The 19,722-nt window shown below is 45.1% G+C and overlaps 2 protein-coding genes across 4 annotated transcripts in view; one reads left to right on the top strand and one right to left on the bottom strand.

Annotated features, from left to right (window-relative positions):
- jazf1a (JAZF zinc finger 1a) overlaps window positions 1-1,482 on the bottom strand; it is an 11,501-nt gene extending 10,019 nt beyond the window's left edge. Inside the window, exon 1 of one of the 2 annotated variants that reach the window (XM_076150000.1) lies at window positions 1,189-1,482. In XM_076150000.1, the coding sequence (XP_076006115.1) occupies window positions 1,189-1,303 (115 nt within the window). In that variant the 5' untranslated portion in view covers window positions 1,304-1,482. The remainder of the gene's footprint in view (window positions 1-1,188) is intronic. The other variant, XM_076150003.1, reaches the window with a different exon arrangement.
- A 3,739-nt stretch (window positions 1,483-5,221) lies between these two features.
- LOC143000676 (cyclic AMP-responsive element-binding protein 5-like) lies at window positions 5,222-19,229 on the top strand. 2 transcript variants are annotated; one of them, XM_076150082.1, is made up of 12 exons: window positions 5,232-5,306; window positions 5,681-5,743; window positions 7,605-7,671; window positions 8,478-8,571; window positions 9,804-9,913; window positions 10,024-10,253; window positions 12,440-12,566; window positions 13,150-13,221; window positions 15,426-15,761; window positions 16,486-16,737; window positions 16,819-16,927; window positions 18,729-19,229. In XM_076150082.1, exons 2-12 carry the CDS (start codon window positions 5,706-5,708, stop codon window positions 18,869-18,871), a joined length of 1,578 nt encoding a protein of 525 aa, XP_076006197.1. In that variant the 5' UTR covers window positions 5,232-5,306; window positions 5,681-5,705; the 3' UTR covers window positions 18,872-19,229. The 2 variants fall into 2 exon arrangements, with proteins under 2 accessions (XP_076006196.1, XP_076006197.1); XM_076150081.1 differs by lacking the exons at window positions 5,681-5,743; window positions 18,729-19,229 and having other exon boundaries at window positions 5,222-5,306; window positions 16,819-18,042.
- Window positions 19,230-19,722: the final 493 nt, after the last annotated feature.

Here is a 19,722-nt window from a genome sequence, read left to right as displayed (position 1 = left end):
GCATAAGTGTGAAATGACAGGCTTCTAATTGTCTAGCTTAAATTACCTGTGTAGTCTTTATCAGACCCAGCAAATGACTTTTACCATCATCCCCCACATTAGAGATACTCAGGCAGCATGAGCGCCACTTCTGCAGGTACGGTTACTACATGTTGCATCAGAGGGAAGAGTTCAGGCTGCAGACTAGATTTGAGTCAAAGTCAGGAAAGATTTCTCACCTGACAAAGATCTTACATGTCAAAATGTTGCAAAAATGGACATTTTGTGGCATTTAAAACCACTCAGTGTGACATCACTCTTTCTCTGCATCGCAGTACTCTGATTCTTTCCTCCAGCTAGACTTTCTGTGGTAAATACATGCAAATAAATCTTACTTATCATACTGAGACGCCTGAATAAATACATTATTCATCAACGCCTTCCAATTTACAGCCAGATTCTGTGTTATTGTTTCAGATCAACATACTGCAGCATTTTCTTGTCTAAATCTGCATGTGGTCTAAATGTAAACAGGTGATAGACAATTGATCTTTAACCATCAATTAGGGATTAAATGAGGTCACAAAAGGTGCAACAAGTTCAAGTGTTTCGCATGTGGAGTAAATGCTTTAATTGTTCATTAAGTCTCTGCACGTCTGACACCAATTAATGCGGCGTCAATGGCGATGAAGTGTTGATGCGTGGAGGTGACAAACGCCACAGACACTTTGGCACGATGAAATGTGTGTGTGAGATGAGGTGCAGCCGGGCTTACACACACACACACAGACAAACACACACTCTCCCTCCCTCTCATACACACCCACACTCAGGCCTGTAAACGTATACACTGGCCCCTCTGTTCCGCTCTCTGCCCGGGTCGGGATGCGAGGTTCACCTCCATGAGACCTCCGCGGCCCTCACAGGGCAGAGTTACCGCTGCCATAGGTAACTGTCACGGCTAAGGCGCGACTGAAAGAGACGCGCTCCCTCATTTCACACACACGTCAAAGTATTAAAGTTTCCTCTCTCTTGTTCAGTTAGACAGCCGTATATAGACGCAAACTCGCCGGGGAGCGAGCAGCGGGAATAGCGGAACGCAAACCGCAGCCCACCGCCGTGAAAGCTAAAGTGGCTACGGCGGCTAGCTGCTGCTAGCTAGCCGCCTAGCTCCGTCCCTCCCCCCCGCCTCTCCCCGGGCCGACTCACCGATGTGATTGTCCTCGATGTGGACGATGAGCTCGGCGAGAGACTCGAACTGCAGCCCGCAGCCCCCGAACCTGCAGGAATTGGAGAAGAAAGAAGCGGCGGCGATGCCCGTCATGTTTTTTGGCACTGGTGCATTCACCGGGGGAGGTCCGAGGCGCCGGGGCAGGCGAGCGGTGGAGAGAGGCGGAGAGGCTTCGGGTCCGGGGGGGCGGGAGCGGGGCCGAGCAGCGGAGCGGAGCGGGAGAGGAGCGGAGCAGACACCGGGCAGCCAGACAGGACAGCGGCGGACGCAGCTGGGAGGGACGCGGGCGGGACGGTGGGGGCGGTTATGTCGGCGAGCAGGAGGAAGAGGAGGGGGAGGAAGAGGAGGGGGAGGAGGGCTGGTGGCCGCTACGTCACCATCTGCCTACCTGCGGGGATCAAACCGGGGATCAAAGGCGCATTAACGGGGGAATCCAGCGGGTTTACACGGTCAAGTCAGTTTAGCGGGGAAGCAGAGCAGCACTCAGCCGCATGAAGAGCTCTAAGCCGGGGAGGGAGACTGAGCCTGACTGGGCGTTACTGCTGAAGACCACAAGTCTAATAGCTATTGGAAATTAAATGTCAGTGTATAAATCAGATAAAGATCCCAAACTGGATGTCAAAATAAGAGATTAAAACATATTACAAAATTATTTTTATTATTATTTTTATTATCACTTCTGTTATCTATGCTTGCTTTCCAATACAAATATGACACTGACTCAATAAAGCAGCACTTTTCTGGCAGATGGCCCCAGATGAAGTGAATATATACAAACCCCCTCCACTCGCATAACATTTCACAATTTTAATATTTGATCACTTTGCTTCATTGTGAAAAGCTGCCAAAATCTCACAACAACCTTTATCCCCAAACATAAGCAGTTTGGTTTTAGGCCCCTTCTCCTCTCTCACAGACTGTGTTGTTATTGCTTGTTTCTTCTTTTCTCCTCTTCACTCTGGGAAACAGTTGCTGTATCAAACATTCTTTTTCAGTTAGCTGTTCACAGGACAGGCTACAGGATTTATTCCTAATGGCATTGATCCCAGTGTTATGAAATATAGCAGTTAGTGCCACATGGGCGGGTACAAAATGTTTATTTAAAAAAGAAAAACACTCTTACATCACCTCAGTTAGACTTTGAATAAATGGGTTATAGTTTGTTGTGTTGTTGAGAAACTAAGTTCTAATGTTGAGAAACTAAGTTACCCAGAAGTGATTTGTTACATTAGCCTTAATGTGTGTGTGTGTGTGTGTGTGTGTGTGTGAGTAAGTGTGTGTATCAGTTGTTAAGTTATAGTGAAGATACTGCTCATAATGTAGCACAACAGTCTTCTGATTAATGTGACCCTGTAATAACTCAGTGGTCAAGAGGAGAGAACACAGTGTCTATGGCTTGTGTTTGTGTGTGTGTGTGTGTGTGTGTGTGTGTGTGGCTCCCAGAGAGATGAGAATGTCTTTAAGTCACTGCCGTTGGCTAACCAGGGCCGGCTGGTCTGTGTTGGACCTGCTAATCGAGCGTTAAAATGCCTATCATAAACCACCGGCCAGAGACTTCAGCAAACAACCTTGAGACCAGGGAGCACACCCCGGCTACCCTCTGTACACACACACACACACACATGCACTGACCCACTACTGTACAGATGTAAAGTACCACCCGTTGCAAGCACACACATGAAACAACATGACATCACCAGCATCCACAGCCTCTAACACACGTGTACAATATAGAAAACCAGTGACATCAGCCTCACACAGATGTTCTCGCTCTCACACGCAAACACGCAGACGCACACTCAACAAAAACACACTCATTACACACACATGGCGCATCAGAGCTGTGACGGTGACGCAGTTCCCGACGCCATTACGCAAATGAGTGCAAGCATGTGTTGTTAAAGGAGAGAGAGCGAGTGAGGGAGAGGAAGTTTATGGGGCATGACATCATCTTATTTGGGGTCTGTGGGTGTTGCACCACATTACACACAAGTGTCGATTATTATCTGATATTCAGCTACAAATTTTATGGGGCTGTTCCCTTCACACAGGGCACATCCAACTAGTAAGAACACCTTGTTATCAACACACGACTCTAGTACTGACAGACACACACACACACCAGTGCTCTTACAATGTTATTTTTTCCAGTGGGATTCCAGTTTCAGTCACTATTGAGTTATTGCTCTCCTGAATGTCCCAAAACCAGCAGCGATGCTCCAAAAAAAGAGGAGGTGGGGATTTAGCTCAGAAAGCTTGAGTGAACTTTCACCCAAAACACCACATTTTCACAGAAAAGGTGACATCAGACCCTTTGCAGGAAGCTCTCTGCAGCTCTTAGCCGTAAAAAAAAAAGCTGAGCCAAGGTGAAGAAGCCAGACGGTAACAGCTGGTAATAGCCACAGAGTTATGGAGGTAGCTGTAATGTCGGCAGCACTGTCTGCTGCGGGGTGCTAGCCGGACACTTCCTGGCTGCAGTCTTACACTTTTCAGTACATCTGTGTGTGTGTGTGTTTGTCACTCTCAGTGTCCTGCCATGGCACACACACACACACGCCGTAAAACAGCCAGTGTGTTTGCTGAAAAGACAACTCAGTGATTCACGTCCACATGGGGAAGAGCTCAAAACACAGAATGACATCATGACAACTTCCTGTTTCTTTCTGTTGCCTTGACCACCAGAATTTGCATACTTTCGCCGATTGGTGGATGATGAGTCAGTAGGGTTTGGTCCCATTTCACACTTGAACCACAACAAAACCAGATTCCAGGGTTCAGCAGCTTTGCTGGAGCACAGGAAAGTCTGACCAAATATGGGAGGCATTTCAATCCACAGGTCAGCACAGTGGAAACACAACTTTGATGTATCGTAAACAATCAGTTTTATGTACTCACATTTACTTAGAAATGCTGCTTTGCGGTTCTTAGAATGAGAGTATGTTTCAGTTGCACCTTTTTTCCTCAACGTTCATTTGGCGCAATGCATGAAACATTTTCCTAAACTACACCGCAGAGATTCTTAATGTGTGGTACATGTACCACCAGTGTGTACTTAAAGCGCCCCTGGTGGTCAACTGGATTACTGAGATTCCATTTGAATGTCCTGCTCATACTGTGAACGTCACACATTGTCTTTTTTCTAAACTTAAAGTATTTAAATGTTTTTGTTTTGTCACTGCTTCAACAAATTTGAGAATCACTAACATAGAGTCATAACTTGGGTCTGCTGCTGATCACTTATATCATAATACATATCATTCATGTATGTTATATTCATGTTGGGTAAAATTGAAATGAAATAAATGAAATAAATGAAATAAATAAAATAAATAAAATAAATAAAATAAATAAAATAAATAAAATAAATAAAATAAAATAAATAAAATAAAATAAAATAAGATAAGATAAGATAAGATAAAATAAAATAAAATAAAATAAAATAAAATAAAATAAAATAAAATAAAATATAATATAATATAATATAATAACCCTAATCCTAAAATTAATAGATTTAGTTTAAGTTCTTCACAGTCTTATTGTTTACATGGTCTTTTTTTGGTGTATATGAGAGGAGAAGAGATTACGACCCAACTTTAGCTCAAGTTTTCTTTCCTCATAACAATATTTTCATCTTGTGCTAAAACTACAACGGCAACCATCCGCATTTGGCATCCTTCGTGCTCGTTTTGACGCACAGACTGGTCGCAGGACGGTGGGACGTCCCGCTGCAGCCTCACACTCACGGAGAGCGGAGCAACTTTCCGCCCACCCGGTCTGTCCCGCGTCCTGTCACGTTGCTGTGGCCTCTCCAAGCGTCATGGCTGCGGCGCTCGATCCCGTCCCCCTACCGGCCAATGTCGGTAACCCCGCCCCTCTGCGAGCCCCCCTATCTCCCTCCCCCTCTCTCTCATTCTCTCCCTCCCTCCCTCTCTCTCTCTCCGGCCCGGGACCGCGATGATTTAGAAGTTCAGGAATCCCACGTGTGACGTCACCGCGGGGTGATGTAATGCTGCTGTAAATAGAACGTATTGTAATCTCGCTCCAGTCCAACGTGGTTCCTCTCTGGAGCGCCGCTTGTGTGTCTCTCTACTTGGAGGTAAGAACTGAACTCGCCTCATTCACCAACTTTACACTCCGCACAACCGGCCGAACTCAACTCTTCCAGCGTGGGTACACTCTCCAACCCCGCCGGAGAACTTCAACCAAGCGGACTTTCTTGGTTGTTTTTCCTTCTGGCTGGGCTGACCCGGTTAGGCTCCTCATCAGGCGGACCGGTTGAGTGTGTGTCTATTTGGGGGGTGTGACAGCACTCCCGGTACAGCTGTGCCACCGTGCCGGGCTGCTTTATGAACCGAGCCGGTCGCTTCACCGGGACCGCTGGGATTCGCGCACCGACTCCGTCCCGCTGTCAGAACCGCGGCGTAAATTTTTTTTTCTTTTTTTTTTTCTTTTCTGCGCCGATTGATTGAGGTCCCAAGCGGCGTGGACCGGTTCGATGTTGACTCTCATCCGTCATGGGGATATAGAGGAGCAGTAAGTAACGTTAGTGTACTTTCTGGGTCTCATCTCAGCTCTTACAGGCGATTTTCCAACTTTGTTTTAATGTTGTGTGTGTATGTGTGTGTGTATGTGTGTGCGTGTATGTGTGTGTCACTGCTCACAGATTAATGTAATATCCATTTATTTGCTTACAGATTCCTATTGTTTTCCTCTGTGCCAGTAATCCTCTTTAGATTAGAAAGGAACTGGCAACATGTTGTCGGACGTATTGTTGGATTTTTGTATTAAGGGGTGACCTCATTGTGTCATGGATGTAACCATAGTAACGGGAGGTTTGGGTGGAAATGTGCTGAGTCTGCTAATCTATGACACATGCTACTGAACAGAGGCCACACAGATGATGATGATGATGATGATGATGATGCTCTCTCTATCTATCTGTTGTGTTAGTTTATTTCTTCTTCACTCTGTTTTGTTTCTACTACTTCCACACACACACACACACACACACACACACACACACACACACACACTCACACATACTCGCACACACACAGGCACACACGAACACGCGCACACCTATGAAGTCACCTCAACTGGTGGGGGTTGGAAAATGGGGGCTGAGGCAGGTTCAAACCTGTCAGGAGTACAGTACAGCCTCCCCCCCTCCATCCATTCATCGTGTCCTCCTCCATCTCTCTCTCTCTCTCTCTCTCTCTCTCTCTCTCTTCCGCTCCATCACTGCCACTTGTCCTTTCCATACTCCTCCCCGTGTCACTCTCCACTTCCCCACCTCTCCCCCCCCCCCATCCATTTCTTATGGAAGCGTGCGCTTTCGCCCTCTCTCTCGCTCTCTCTCTCTTTTCCATAAACACCATGGGCCCTCTTTACTGTCTCAGGCAATCCCATATATGAACTCCTGCAAATGTTTACGCATCTAAATCTGTGTGGAAATCACCGAAAATTTGCATAATCACCCGTCTCTCCAGCATCTCGACTCGCAGACGCACCAGTGACGTTCTTAATGACTTCCCTCGGTGGTCCTCACTCAGTCGTACGCTATAGGAACACAGGCAGATGAAAGTCAAGGGTTGGTCGCCCTGTTGACCTCCGGCTGTCTGTAAAACTCAGAGGAACGCCTGAGATCATGGAGCTGATAGTTTCCTCTGCTCTCAGTGGAAAGTGAAGAAGCTGCAGCAGCAGCAGCAGCAGCAGCAGCAACAGCAGCTTTTCAAATAAGTCGTAATTACCCCCCATCACCAGATTAATATCTGCTCTGACAGGGTCACGCCCGGGTTAGCAGCAGCAGGCATTTTATAACACTGTTCCATTCTGTGTTTGTGTTTATTTTTATCCCGTGTCGTCTTGATTTTCCCTGTCGTTCATATCTGTCTTCTTTTCAAAGCTCACCCTATTCGTGTCGAGCGTGCATCCTTTCATCGCGCGCCACGAAAGCCCGACTATGGGCAAGAGACGCTTACAACCATAACATAACTCGAACTAGAAAAATAGATTCTTAGCTGCTGTAGAGCTGCCGATCCTCTTCTGGAACGCAATGTACACAAAAAGACGTATATTAGAGTATAAGTTGGTCTTATAAACGCGACTAGAACCTATAGATTAATGCTGTCACCCTAGACAGTATTAATCAAACACCCACTGGCACCGCGAGGATCGTTTTCCTCAATGTAAGCTTCTCTCCTGGGCCTGAAACATCCATCATCTGCCGGTCTGCACCTTCACCCTCTTATAGAATTACTCCCGAAATAAAGACTTGATAATAGGAGGATAATTGTGTGTGTAATTGTATATATGTACGTAGGATTGTTGTTGTGCGTCCTGAATGATTAAAGCTGATCCATACGTTCTTCTCCATTCTTATCTTTGCGTATAGGCTTGTGTGTGACATGAATGACAAACAGGACAGGCCCTACGCGTGCGGTGCTCCAGGCTGCTCTCAGGTCAGTATAGAATGTATGTGTGTGTGTGTGTGTGGGTTGGGGCTTGTGTTGTAACATCTGTGAAGAAATAAAAGCTCATAAATTTGCTGCACCATCTCATCATCGTCCTTTATTGTAATTGATTAAAAATGACTGAATGTGGCTGAGGCCTTCGGTGTGTGTGTGTGTGTGTGGGTTTGGGGTGGATTTATGCGAGTTACAATGATTTCACTGATGCATTTCTCCTACACATAGAAATATAATACAGCCCAGTGGTTCTCGGTCCTGTTCTCTGACTCCGTATTTTCCATCTCCCCCTGTTCTACCCACACCCCACATCAGCGTTTTTCCCACCCCTATTCTGACAAGAAGGATGCCACTGGTCAGTTGGTAGTCAAATATGGCCGTGAAGGTGTGTGTTTGGACTTCTGGGCGCCTGCCTTCTTGTGTGGGAATAAAAATGTGTGTTAATTTGATTTCTCAGTTGTAGGCTTTTATCTTATGAACATTTATTTCTTAAATTTAGTCTGTAGGCAACTTATGAGGAAAGAAGAACATTTCGGTTTGTAAATTTGCTATTGGATTGGGGTAGAGCAGGGAGAGATGGAAAATATGGAATAATGAAGCATCTGAGAACCTGGATTGATCGCTGATATTACACTAATAGTATTTAGGCGACATCTGGCCTTATGCACGTCCAAATGACTGGACTGACTCAGCGTGTTGTGACAGATGGTTCAGCTCAGAAGTGATCAGCTGATGGAGCAGAGAGTATCTCACCTCGTGAGTCACGTCTCCTCGTATTCTCCCTTTGTCATGTGCTGCAGCGTTTCCAGTTAGAGGAGCATCTCATGATCCACAGGCACAAGCATGAGATGACGCTGAAGTTCTCCTCCATCAAGGCGGACATCGCTTTCACAGGTAACACTGGGTCTTAACCACAAACACGTCATCCCAGATTCAACCTTTGATCTGGGAATGTTCAGCTTTTAATCAGCAGTTTCCCCACCCAACCTTCCTCTCCATCATCACTCCCTTGCTGTGTTCGGGTGTTGTCTGGCTTTGGAGTGTGTGTGTCTTTGTGTGTGTGTGCATGGTGACCTCTTCTTCTCTCCGCTTGATGAAAAAATGATGACGCTACGTTATACAGTATGAAATCAGATAAGCTGGATACAGGCTTCCTTCACGCAGATAGACTGCGCTGTGAAACAGAGCTGCTCGTGTTGCAACATGCACACTGTGCTGCATCAGATTAGATATAAACATGCTGATTAGCTGGAGGACGCACTTTTGTCTGGAGAAAAATAAAGGTACGGGGCACAGGGGGGTCAGTATGAGTTGACTGTACGTATTTCATTTCCTATTTGAAGGATCTATAGGGAGGATGTGGAGGTCACCGTTGCTTTGTTGAGATGATATCAGAAATTTGTCTTCCGTGTTGTCGTCATGAGGCTTTTGCAACCATCTCTGTGAATTAGTTTCCCCCCCCCATAAAGCTTTAATCTGACCCTTTGTGCACCAACAGTGAGTGAGTAAGAGGCCGCCCCTTCTTCAAAAGCTCAAATGAACTCATTCTGGGTTCCATAACTGCTGCTTTAGATGAATATTTATGGCAAACAAGCAGTAATATTGAATAATTGTATTTTTCTGCAATGGAGTAGAAGTATCAAATCAAAATATTGGTTGCCAGGACGTTGGGAAACAGTCACACGAGACACAAGTGCTAATGAAGGGTGCAGGATCGATGCACACTCAGACTTTAATGGTATGTTGGCTGTTTCTATACGGCGCAGCCGTGTTCCACTCACAAGTCAGTTCATGGGACACTGACACCGTCGGTAACCATGGCAACAGCTGATAGTCTGGACATAAACATAAGCATGACATCTGACCACTCCAGGCTCCCTCTCTCTCTCACGCCTCCTGCAGGAAATCTCCTGTCAAAACAAAGAGCCTGGCTGACCTTTGACCCCTGCATGTTTAGACGGCTCGCGAAAGACAGACTGATCTTATCGCACAAAGAGAAGGAATGAGATCGGCTCAGTGGAGACCTGTTTATCTGCGTGGTGCGCCACACACACATATACCGTTTCATTAAACCTGTGTCTTTCCTTCTTTGCTGTGTGTGTGTGCGTGTGTGTGTGTGGTTCTAGACCAAACTCCGACACCGACCCGATTTTTACAGAACTGTGAAGAGGTTGGTCTGTTCAAAGAGATCGAGGAAGAGTTTCTGCAGGCACAAGAAGAGGAAAAGAGCAAACAGGTATTTTCTTCCCAACAGCAGCACTAAAACTCCATCACAGTTTGGACAAAAGTAGTGCAGTAAAAGTTTATATTTGAAAATGGTTTGTCCCTCCTCGCTTCCCTCCACAGACGCTTACCCATAATGGATCTTCCCGTCTGAGCCAGCAGCAGCTCAAGGCCCAGCTCCAGCTCCAGCACCACAACCAGCACCAGCCGCTGCACCATCCCCAGACACACCCTCTGCAGCACGCCCCGTCCCATGGCTCCATGATGGGCCCCAGCTGCAGTCTGGCTGCCCTGTCCTCCTCCCAGTCTGGATCTGTCACCTCCCAAGCCCCGTCCACCCTAACACACTCAGGGTGAGTACGGATAAAAACGCCTAACCAACTCCTTCGTCATCCATTCATCCTTGCTGCTAACCCCCTTTTCTTTATCTCATTCACCCACACATATTTCCTGTTAAAGTTGCTTTTTCTTCCTCTCTCTCACTCTGTCTCACACATCCGGTCTTAGGATGCACTGATTTCCTTGTGCGTAAAGTATCACTGCCCCAAATGATAAACAGAAAATCGAACATCTATTGACAGAACGATCAAACGCTTACAGACAAGGGGACAATCGATGGGTGATGACTCACTCAAAGCCACGCCCCCTCCACCCCCCACCCCCTCTGATAACGCTCCCTCGGCTTCATGGGCTCCGTGGTTATCGTCCCGCTCAACAAGCAGATTAGAGGGACTTCCTGTCTCTGGTCTTCCCGCCTCCCTCCAGCTGCTCCCCCACAGTCCTGCTTCTCAGTTTTGGTTTAACGGAACCTAGCAGACAATCAGTCACGTGAATATTAATCAGTATAAATAAAGAAGTGGACATTTTGTAAAGCCTCACACCAGTTTTTTATTCATTATTATTGAGATTTTTTTGTAAATTAAGTTTTAAAACAGATTATTACATTTAGACAATTATTCATGAATAAAAAATAAATAAAATAAAATAAAATAAAATAAAATAAAATAAAATAAAATAAAATAAAATAAAATAAAATAAAATCATGCATTGTAGTTGTTATTTTATTTATTTAGTTAGTTAGTCAGGTGTTTACATTGTGTGTCCAGTGGCCACTTATCCAGACAAAGTCATCAATAAATCATTTCAAATGAGCTACTTTGTCATTGATATGGTGCCATGTTGTGAGTAACACAAGTCTTTAATAGTTTCAGGACTCTATCTTAAATTCCAATACTTACCAAAATAAAAGCCTCCAGAAACAGACCAGTAGACCCATAACTGCATGTAATCCGCCTATAAACAGGATTTAAAGAACCTCCTTCACTTCTCTGTACTTGATTAGATGAGTCAAAATTCCATTCATAGTTAGTGGCATAATAAGCTCCGAACATCTGTCCGGGACTAGGCAGGACCAGACAGGACCGGGCGGCACGTCACGGGACGCTACAGAGAGAGTTGACTGTCGATTATGGTGGATAAAATCAGTGCCAGCTGAATCCAGACAGCATGTTAGTCAGTGAAACCAACTAAGTGTTACTAAATGAGCCATGGATCGAGTGTCTGACTGTTTCCCCTCATGTTTACCACAGGTTTCCATAGTGACCTAGTCTTTGAGTGTCTGGCGGCTGGCCCGGTAGAACTGTTGTGGTTACATTAGGAAATGCTGTTTTGGTTTGTCTGTTCTTTCTAGTAAGTTATTGGGCCTGCATACTCCAGATTCAGCGGTGACATCACCAGCAATGAGCTAAGCGTAGCCGCGGAGGCCCACGCCGTCCGATTGGCTGAGAGCCAAAGCGGTTAGGTCAGCACATGGCACCCCGGGACTCTACATCCCTGCTCTGATCCTTAAAGCTTCTATCCTCCCTCTCAAGCTGTCACCCCAGGCCTTTTCCCTCCATATCTCTGCTTTGGGTCTCTTCACCAAGGGTGGTTGGTTGGTTGGGTGGTTGGTTGGTTGGTTGGTTGGTTGGTTGGTTTGTTTGTTAGCAGAAGGACTTGGACTAAACTAAGTGGACGGGTGGATCACAGCATGGCGGAGAGCCCAACAAAATGTCAATCCTAATTCAGGACTTTTTCAAATGCTTGATTTCCAAGTCATTTATGTTTGAACTATATCTCTGACACAGTTGATGCATTCGGGAGATATTTAGCTAATCATAGTAGTCCGGCTTGTTGGCTTTGGAAGAGGTATTTATTCTAAGGCCATACTTTTCACAGGCACGAGGGTGTGCCCTGGTACACGTGACGTAAATGTTGTCGTCAGAGGTTGTGTTCGGAGGCTCAGACGGCTTTTCCCATACCTGCCATTTATCTCTGGTCACCAAGTGCGCTACTCTTTCTATCTGTGTTTTGACTCTATCCATCTTCGCCATCTTGTCTTTCACTGTGTCCACCTCTGTCAGTCTCACCTTGGTCCTCGGTTCAGACCCTGGCTCTAAATGTTTCATCCTGCCACTGCGTCTGAACCCTTGATAAGTGAAACTGTAGCTGTGTTTGGGCTCAGGCGTGACCCGTCCCCTGTCTTTGTGGCTGACCGCAGGCCAGCTCCCGGGCCGTTGTCCTCCCTCCTCCACATGAGGAACAGACACAGACAGCCCCTCCCGGCCTCCTTGCCTGGCACCCTGCCAGACCCCGCCATGCAAGGGGCATCTGCTCAGCACATGCCCGTAAGTATGGGGCGCTCCACTCACTCACTCAAACACACACACTCACACACATGCGCTCATTCACATTCAGATACGCATGCACATGATTTATAGATGTAGATATAGTAGCCAAAGTGGTCAAGCACCACTTGGTAGAAATATTAATGGCTGACAGGAAAAGTCACTTCACTCCTGTGGATAAATTAATCAAAAGTGTCAAACTTTAAAAGTGATGCGACCTTGTGGGGAACTCTTAATAGTGAAGGTTAACTTTGTGCTGCGATCAGACTGCAGTCAGCTCTGACCTTTATTATTATTATTATTATTATTATTATTATTATTATTATTATTATTTTAGTTATTATTTTCATTATTAGTTTAATCATTTGTTAAATTATTAGTTGTATTATTATTATTATTATTATTATTATTATTATTATTATTAATAGTAGTAGTAGTAGTAGTAGTAGTATTTTCACTGTTGTTGTTATTTATATTATTATTATTATTATTATTGATTGTATGATTGTACTTTTAAGGTATTTGATTGTTTACATTAGATTGAATCTTATCTTATCTTATGGTGATGTCATTTCTTGTTCAGATGGAGAAGCCGATGTCCTGTGTCATGGGCATACCAGGCCCCGCCCACAACCCCTCCTGCTCCTCACCTCAGGTATTGACCAATCAGGGTGAAGCAGTTGTTTACTTCCTAACTGAGTGGATCATTCATTTCTCATGGACGATTCATAAGATTAGAAATGATAAGAGGCCCCGTGTGTGTCTCATGATCAGCATCTACGTGCATAAACACACACACGCACAAACACAATCACGTTGTGCATACACTCGTCTGATTGGCATGACACACACTCAGCCACACACATATGGATTTGACTAATATCTTATTCCTTTGTAATCAGGACAGAGAGGAAACAGAGCGTAACACTTGAACACTTAAACACACACTCCTGTCTGGACTGCAGGAAGCCACAGTTTATCTGCTCTCTCTCTCTCTCTCTCTCTCTCTCACTCTCTCTTTCACTCTGTCTCTCTCTGTTGTTGCTGCTGCTGCTTCATATTGTGTCAATATCAACACGAGTAATATTAACAGGTTAGTATTTTTAGTGGGCATTTAGGCTATCATCATCAATCAATCAATCAATGTTTTGTTCATTTCTTTCATTTCAGAGTTTTTCTTATTTGAACTTGACACATTTTCACAGAATAAATCTTTAAGAATACATTTGTAAAAGAGGGTTGTGCCAAATATCTCCTCTGCTGTCAGTTTAACTCTTAGTTTTGCTCTTTATAGTTGCATGCAGGATGAACTGTTAAAAGTATGTCAACTCCAACCACCCCCCACCCACACACTCTCACACACACACACACACACACACATACATACACACACACTCACAGGTTATGACTTGATGTGCTGATCCTGTATATGCAGTAACAGTGGTTTCAGGTTTCAGAGCCATTTAGGTCACTGGTTCAAATTCAAACCATTCTTTCTCTTTCTCTCTCTGTCTCTCTCTCTCTCTCTCTCTCTCTCTCTCACACACATACGTTTTCTGCTCACATCTCCCTTGCAAGACACACATTGTATTTTATTCTCTTCTATTCTGATTGGGCCTTGTTACTTTTCATGTTGTGCGTCTCCAAATGGTGAAACCCGACTCCTCCTCCTTTACAACCACACAGAGCCCATTAACGTGCCTGTGTCGTACTGTAACTCTACAGTAAGCTCAAGTGGGGAGCAAACGTTCGACAAGTGGATCAGTGTTTGGTGTACAGTGCGCAGTCTTCATTCACCGATCCCTCCAGACAGAAATATCAAGCTGGTGTGTCACCCGGGCCGAGGACCCATGATGTAATCGTATGGCCGTGTCAGGGTGTTTCTATGTAGTAAACACTGCTGAAGTACTCATGTCCAATCCTGTTGAAGCGTGTGTGTGCGCGCGCGTGTATGTGTGTGTGCGCTTCGACTGCGCTGGCAAAGCTGGCACAGACAGCTCGGTGACCTCATCTCTTGGCAGCCGCTAAATGCGCTCCCTTTTTTTTGTTGCGTTGCTGAATGGATCAGGGGGAAAAAATAAACTCCTCTCTTAAAGAAAATGTTGCGTAAGAGGGAGCGATAGCAATATTGCTGGGGAGGAGGAGGGAGGGGGAGGGGAGAGGAGGGGGGGTGATGTCATGCTCCAAACACGACCTCGCCTCCCTCTCCTCCCTCTCCTCCCTCTCTCTTTCTCTCTCTCTCTCTCTCTCTCCCCCCTCTGCTGAGTGTTGGGGAAAGGTGAGATGAGTTTAATTTAGCTCTTACAGTGTGTTTGGTCAGATGATACACGGGAATGATAAAGTGTGAAGGTATCAAGCTGCAGACGGCAGCATTTATCCCAACACATTATCCCTCTTATCTACGGTTGTGGAGGATTACAAGTGGCAATGACGCACTAAGTTTGGTGGGGGGGTTGAGTAATTTTGAGTCTTTTTTGGCTTCTTATGGTAAACAAGTAACCGAGGCCTGTTTGACCTGAGGTGGCCAGACCGAGAGGCTCTTATCTGCTGGTACAAATTTAGCCTGTGCTGGGAGGAAACACGCCCACGATGAGAGCGCTGGGAAGTGTTTAGGTATGACCGCACGCTCATCATACGTCACACCTATCAGACGGGATGAGTTACATTAGCATGTGATCGTGATGTTCGATTTCATGTATTCACCCGCCTCGCTGCCGACGCGCGGCCCAGGGAAGAGTCCGTTATACGCCTGGATCCAGGATTGAATGGAATGGAATGGGAAATACGGCGTTATCTCTTTACTTTACACACATTTATTGTATATTAATGTATAAATATGTGTTGTATTTGCCCTCTCAGAGATCCAAACAGTCATTGGGCCACCATTACCAGCACCACAACACAGGAATGGTTCCAGGCAGCAACCCCATGACACCCATGGGTCACATGATGGAGCTGATGTCGCAGCGTCTCCAGGCACCGCCGCTGCAGCACCACCACCCCCATCATCACCATCCACACCTTCCAGCTCCGTCCATCGCCTACCAACAGCGGTGCCACGCTCCGGGGCCACAGCCGCACCTGGGAAGCGCCCACAGCCAACAGCTTCACCAATCAGGGAACGCACAGCACCCCCAGGCTCACCGGTCACCGCCATCCCACGTGCACCAGGGCTCGCCTCCCACTCCAGTGCAGGTACAGTGTGAGAGGGCTTTGTCTTTACTGAGGCGCCTCATGATGTCTACACTCACATTCACCCTCGACTCCAACTAGTGTCAGCAGTGCAGTGAAGCTTCTCAAGCCAAGCAGAACTTTATCTGTTCTGTTTATATTTGAGGGAACTAAACGTGCCTGAGCAGGACTGAATCAGTAGAGTGTCAGGCTTCGGAACAGATGGTTCCTGGGTTGAGTCCCAACTCCTGCGTTTTTCCAGTGCTGTGTTTTTTCCACACTGAATATGCTGATTGTGCTGTATATACATAGGCTAATCCCTATGCTCCTGATCAAAAGCCATATTTATGCGTCTGCAGGGTATCAAATTTACCAGTTTCGTAATGGAACATTAAAAAAAAAGTTTTTACTAATAAATACACTGTGAAAAAATGTAATGAGTAAAGAAAAAATATAAATTGCTTTATATATATTTATATTTATATTTATATTTATATTTATATTTATATTTATACTTATACTTATACTTATACTTGTACATATATTTATATTTATATTTATTTGTATTGCTTTGAAAATACTGAAACATGCTAAAGAAAACTACATGATACAATTTATTTTGTGTTTTTGGTTTCTTTGCAAGAATATAATTGAGGAAAAGAATAACTGATCAGTTTAGGGTCTTCAGTCCCTTGTTATCTTCATTCTATAATTAGGTGTGTGTTGTGTTTTCCTGTTTTTTTCACAGCTGTCACCTGTAGCACAGCACATGCAGCCCTCCCTGTCACCCCAACATACAGTGCAACCTGGTGGCAGCTGCAGTGGTGGAGGAGGAGGCCGTCGCAGGAGAACAAGTGATCAAGACCCCGACGAGCGCAGGCAGAAATTCCTGGAGCGTAACCGAGCTGCTGCCACTCGCTGCCGGCAGAAGAGGAAACTGTGGGTGTCATCACTGGAGAAGAAAGCAGAGGAGCTGACGCACACAAACCTGCAGCTACAGGTGGGACATACTCTACACACACACACACAACACACGCACACATACTTGTCACGAATGCTCATTTTGGTATGTGTTTGGCAGAACGAGGTGACGTCGCTGAAGTCAGAGGTGGGTCAACTGAAGCAGATTCTGCTGACCCATAAGGACTGTCCTGTCACCGCCCGGCAGAAAGAGGCACAGGGGTACCCCAGTGAGTAACACCCCCCGCCCCCCCCTCCCCCAGCCCACCACCCTGCACTCCCACCAGCTTCCCCCTCCGCCTGACACCAGTCATCTCCACCCACTGAACGTATAACTCAGCCACCCTCCCCTACACGAGCAGATAAGGTATCCATCACCCCATTATGACGGACCACCACCACCCCACCCCCCGTGCATACGGGCAGGGTGTACTGTGCCTTAAATGATGCCACTGTAAACTGCAAGCACAACCACAAGGCACTTAAGAGTCACCACCCTGCTTTTGACCCCACAGTCTCCAAATATTAGTCCATATGCACTTTTATTCCTTCGGAGAACCAATCAGGGCTAAGCACTGCACTCTTAACGCTCCTTTTAAAGGACTATTTCACCACGTTAACCCTTACATACTCATACTGGTCATAGTTTATGCCTTGCACAGTATGGAACGGCTCCTTTTTAGACTCTCTATACTGGATTTGGAACTGCAAATATATTTTTTACAAGCACCTGATCTGCAGTCAACAAGTGGGTGATCCCTAATTGCCAGCAGAAATTTTAATCTAGTTTACTAAATGTGAGGAGAACATAAATATTATAACCTTAATTCAAAAAATCTAACACAATTGGTATGACACATAAATTCACATGAATATGGATCCAGAATATACAACAATTTATCTTCAGCTTCAGTATTTCCTTTTGTACATTTTGTGTCACCACGGATACAAATTCAGGCTTTAACAATTAAATATTCAGTGTTTTGTTTTGTTTTGTTATTATCATCTCAAAAGTCAAAATGGGTCAAATGTGACCCGAGCAGTATGTAAGGGTTAAGTTTAATAACTCATCTAATGAGCTGAACCTAGACTGATTGTATGGATTGCAAAGCTTTTCTGTGATTGGCTGTATTTGCCTGGCATGAAGCTAGTGTGGAACAAAAGGTGTACCGTGCCCATCTTGCACTCCGGGCAGGGTCAGAGTTCAGAGTTCAGCCTGTGAGCGGCTGAAGCACCTCGGTGGTTAAAATAAGAGCAGAGCCTCAGAGTACAAAGAGGGATGCAATATAGGCACGTGTTACATTCATCCATTTCAATTGTTGTCTTTATACCTGTATGTACAGTATTCATATGTAAAAATAAAAGAGATATTTTTCTTTAAACACTGCACTGGGTAATTATTCACACGCACACGCACACACACGCTTCAGTAAGGTGGTAATGCTCCACTTTCAGCAGTAACCCAGTTTCAGAAATGTCATGTAAATGTGAGACCTGTTTCCATGACGATTAAGGCACTAAGAGATGTTTGGTTAACACAAGTAGTTTTGTGCCACTTATCTGTTCAGCTACAAACTGGCAACGTCCAAATCAGATCCTTGTTACACCTTGTTTTTTAAACTGGAGCATTTTGGTGATGTGTTCACTGACCAGGCCTACAGTAGATCAGTCATCCTTAGACTGGACTCTTAAGGATCCATGGAACAATAAAGCCTTTAAAGCTCCTCTACATGAATTCATACGTTTAATTTCATATATGTGTTGTTACTGTTGCATCTGAAAGTGTTTTCCTGTGACCTTTGACCCTGAAACATTGTTTGTCATGTGTCGCTTGAAGTTCTGTGCACACCAAAATAAGAAAGCTAAATATAAATGAGGCAAGTGATCACCAAACATCTCCAGAATGCTCCAACTTACAAAAACTCAACATCAAGCGAGTTCAGACGTAGCATTTCCTTTAATCATGAAAACCTTGTTAAGACGCACGTCCGTACATACGCAGACATGACAGATCTGTGTCTCTGTGTCCAGCTGCAGGGGTGAGCCCGGGAGGAAGCCCCACCCCTGTAGGCCCTGGGTCACATCTGCACGCCATCCAACACAACTGTGTCTCCACCTCCTCCTCCTCCACCGCAGGAGACAACAAGGGACGCGAGTCTCGCCGTGGACAATAGTCCTCCTCTGACACGTAAAGAGGAGGAGGGGCCTGGACTGAAATAGAGTCCAGCTGAACACACCACTGGATCTGGTTTGATAATCAGGGAACCGGGTTTGGTTCTGATGGAACCTTTACCTGCGACCCACCGACACACGCATACCACATCATAACACACAGTGTGTCTTTTTGTATTTTTGCTTAGAATTGAATCTAAATAAACTAAAAAACCCAGAAGTAACATGACATTTGATTGACAGGACCTACAGTGCCTAACTTCTGCCTTCTCAGCCGTGTTTTGTTACTTAAAATGTTTATTATAATGACAGATGAGAAATGTTTAGACATAGTTTTTGTAATAGACATTAGATTTTCTTTACAAGCATTATATTTTTAGTCAGTTTGGTTTTCATATTGTAAAGATCTCAACAATTGCTGTAAGTCTGATGCTACAATAAATCCATTTGTATTCTTCTTCTTCTCTCTAATCCTTCACCTATTTAATAACAATAAATCAGCTCTCCTGACATCATTCATGTTTGGAGTTAGCACGCAGAGATTTCTCCTCAGTTAGACTCTTTGCTTTGTGGTCTAGTCTGCCATCTAGTGACTAGATTTGATATTAAAAAGAGGGACTGGATCACAGTTAATTCCCCCTCTTTTACATTGTGGAGTGTGACTGCATGAAGGAATCATCCCACACTGATGGACTTTGTTTAGTTCAAGATGTGAATGACCCTCAAAACGATGTCAGATGTCTTTGTGTTAATTTGCATGTGTGTGTGTGACAGAGAGCGTGTGTGTGTGATTTAGACTAAGTGTGGGAGGAACTCCACCCTGTCTGCTCAAACAAAGGAACTGCTTAATTTT

The sequence above is a fragment of the Genypterus blacodes genome, unplaced genomic scaffold, assembly GCF_046128005.1.
Source record: "Genypterus blacodes isolate CSIRO-AG114 ecotype Tasmania unplaced genomic scaffold, CSIRO-AGI_Gbla_v1 ptg000048l_1, whole genome shotgun sequence".
In the NCBI taxonomy this organism is placed as follows: Eukaryota; Metazoa; Chordata; class Actinopteri; order Ophidiiformes; family Ophidiidae; genus Genypterus; species Genypterus blacodes.
This window is presented reverse-complemented; position numbering and strand designations above follow the sequence as displayed.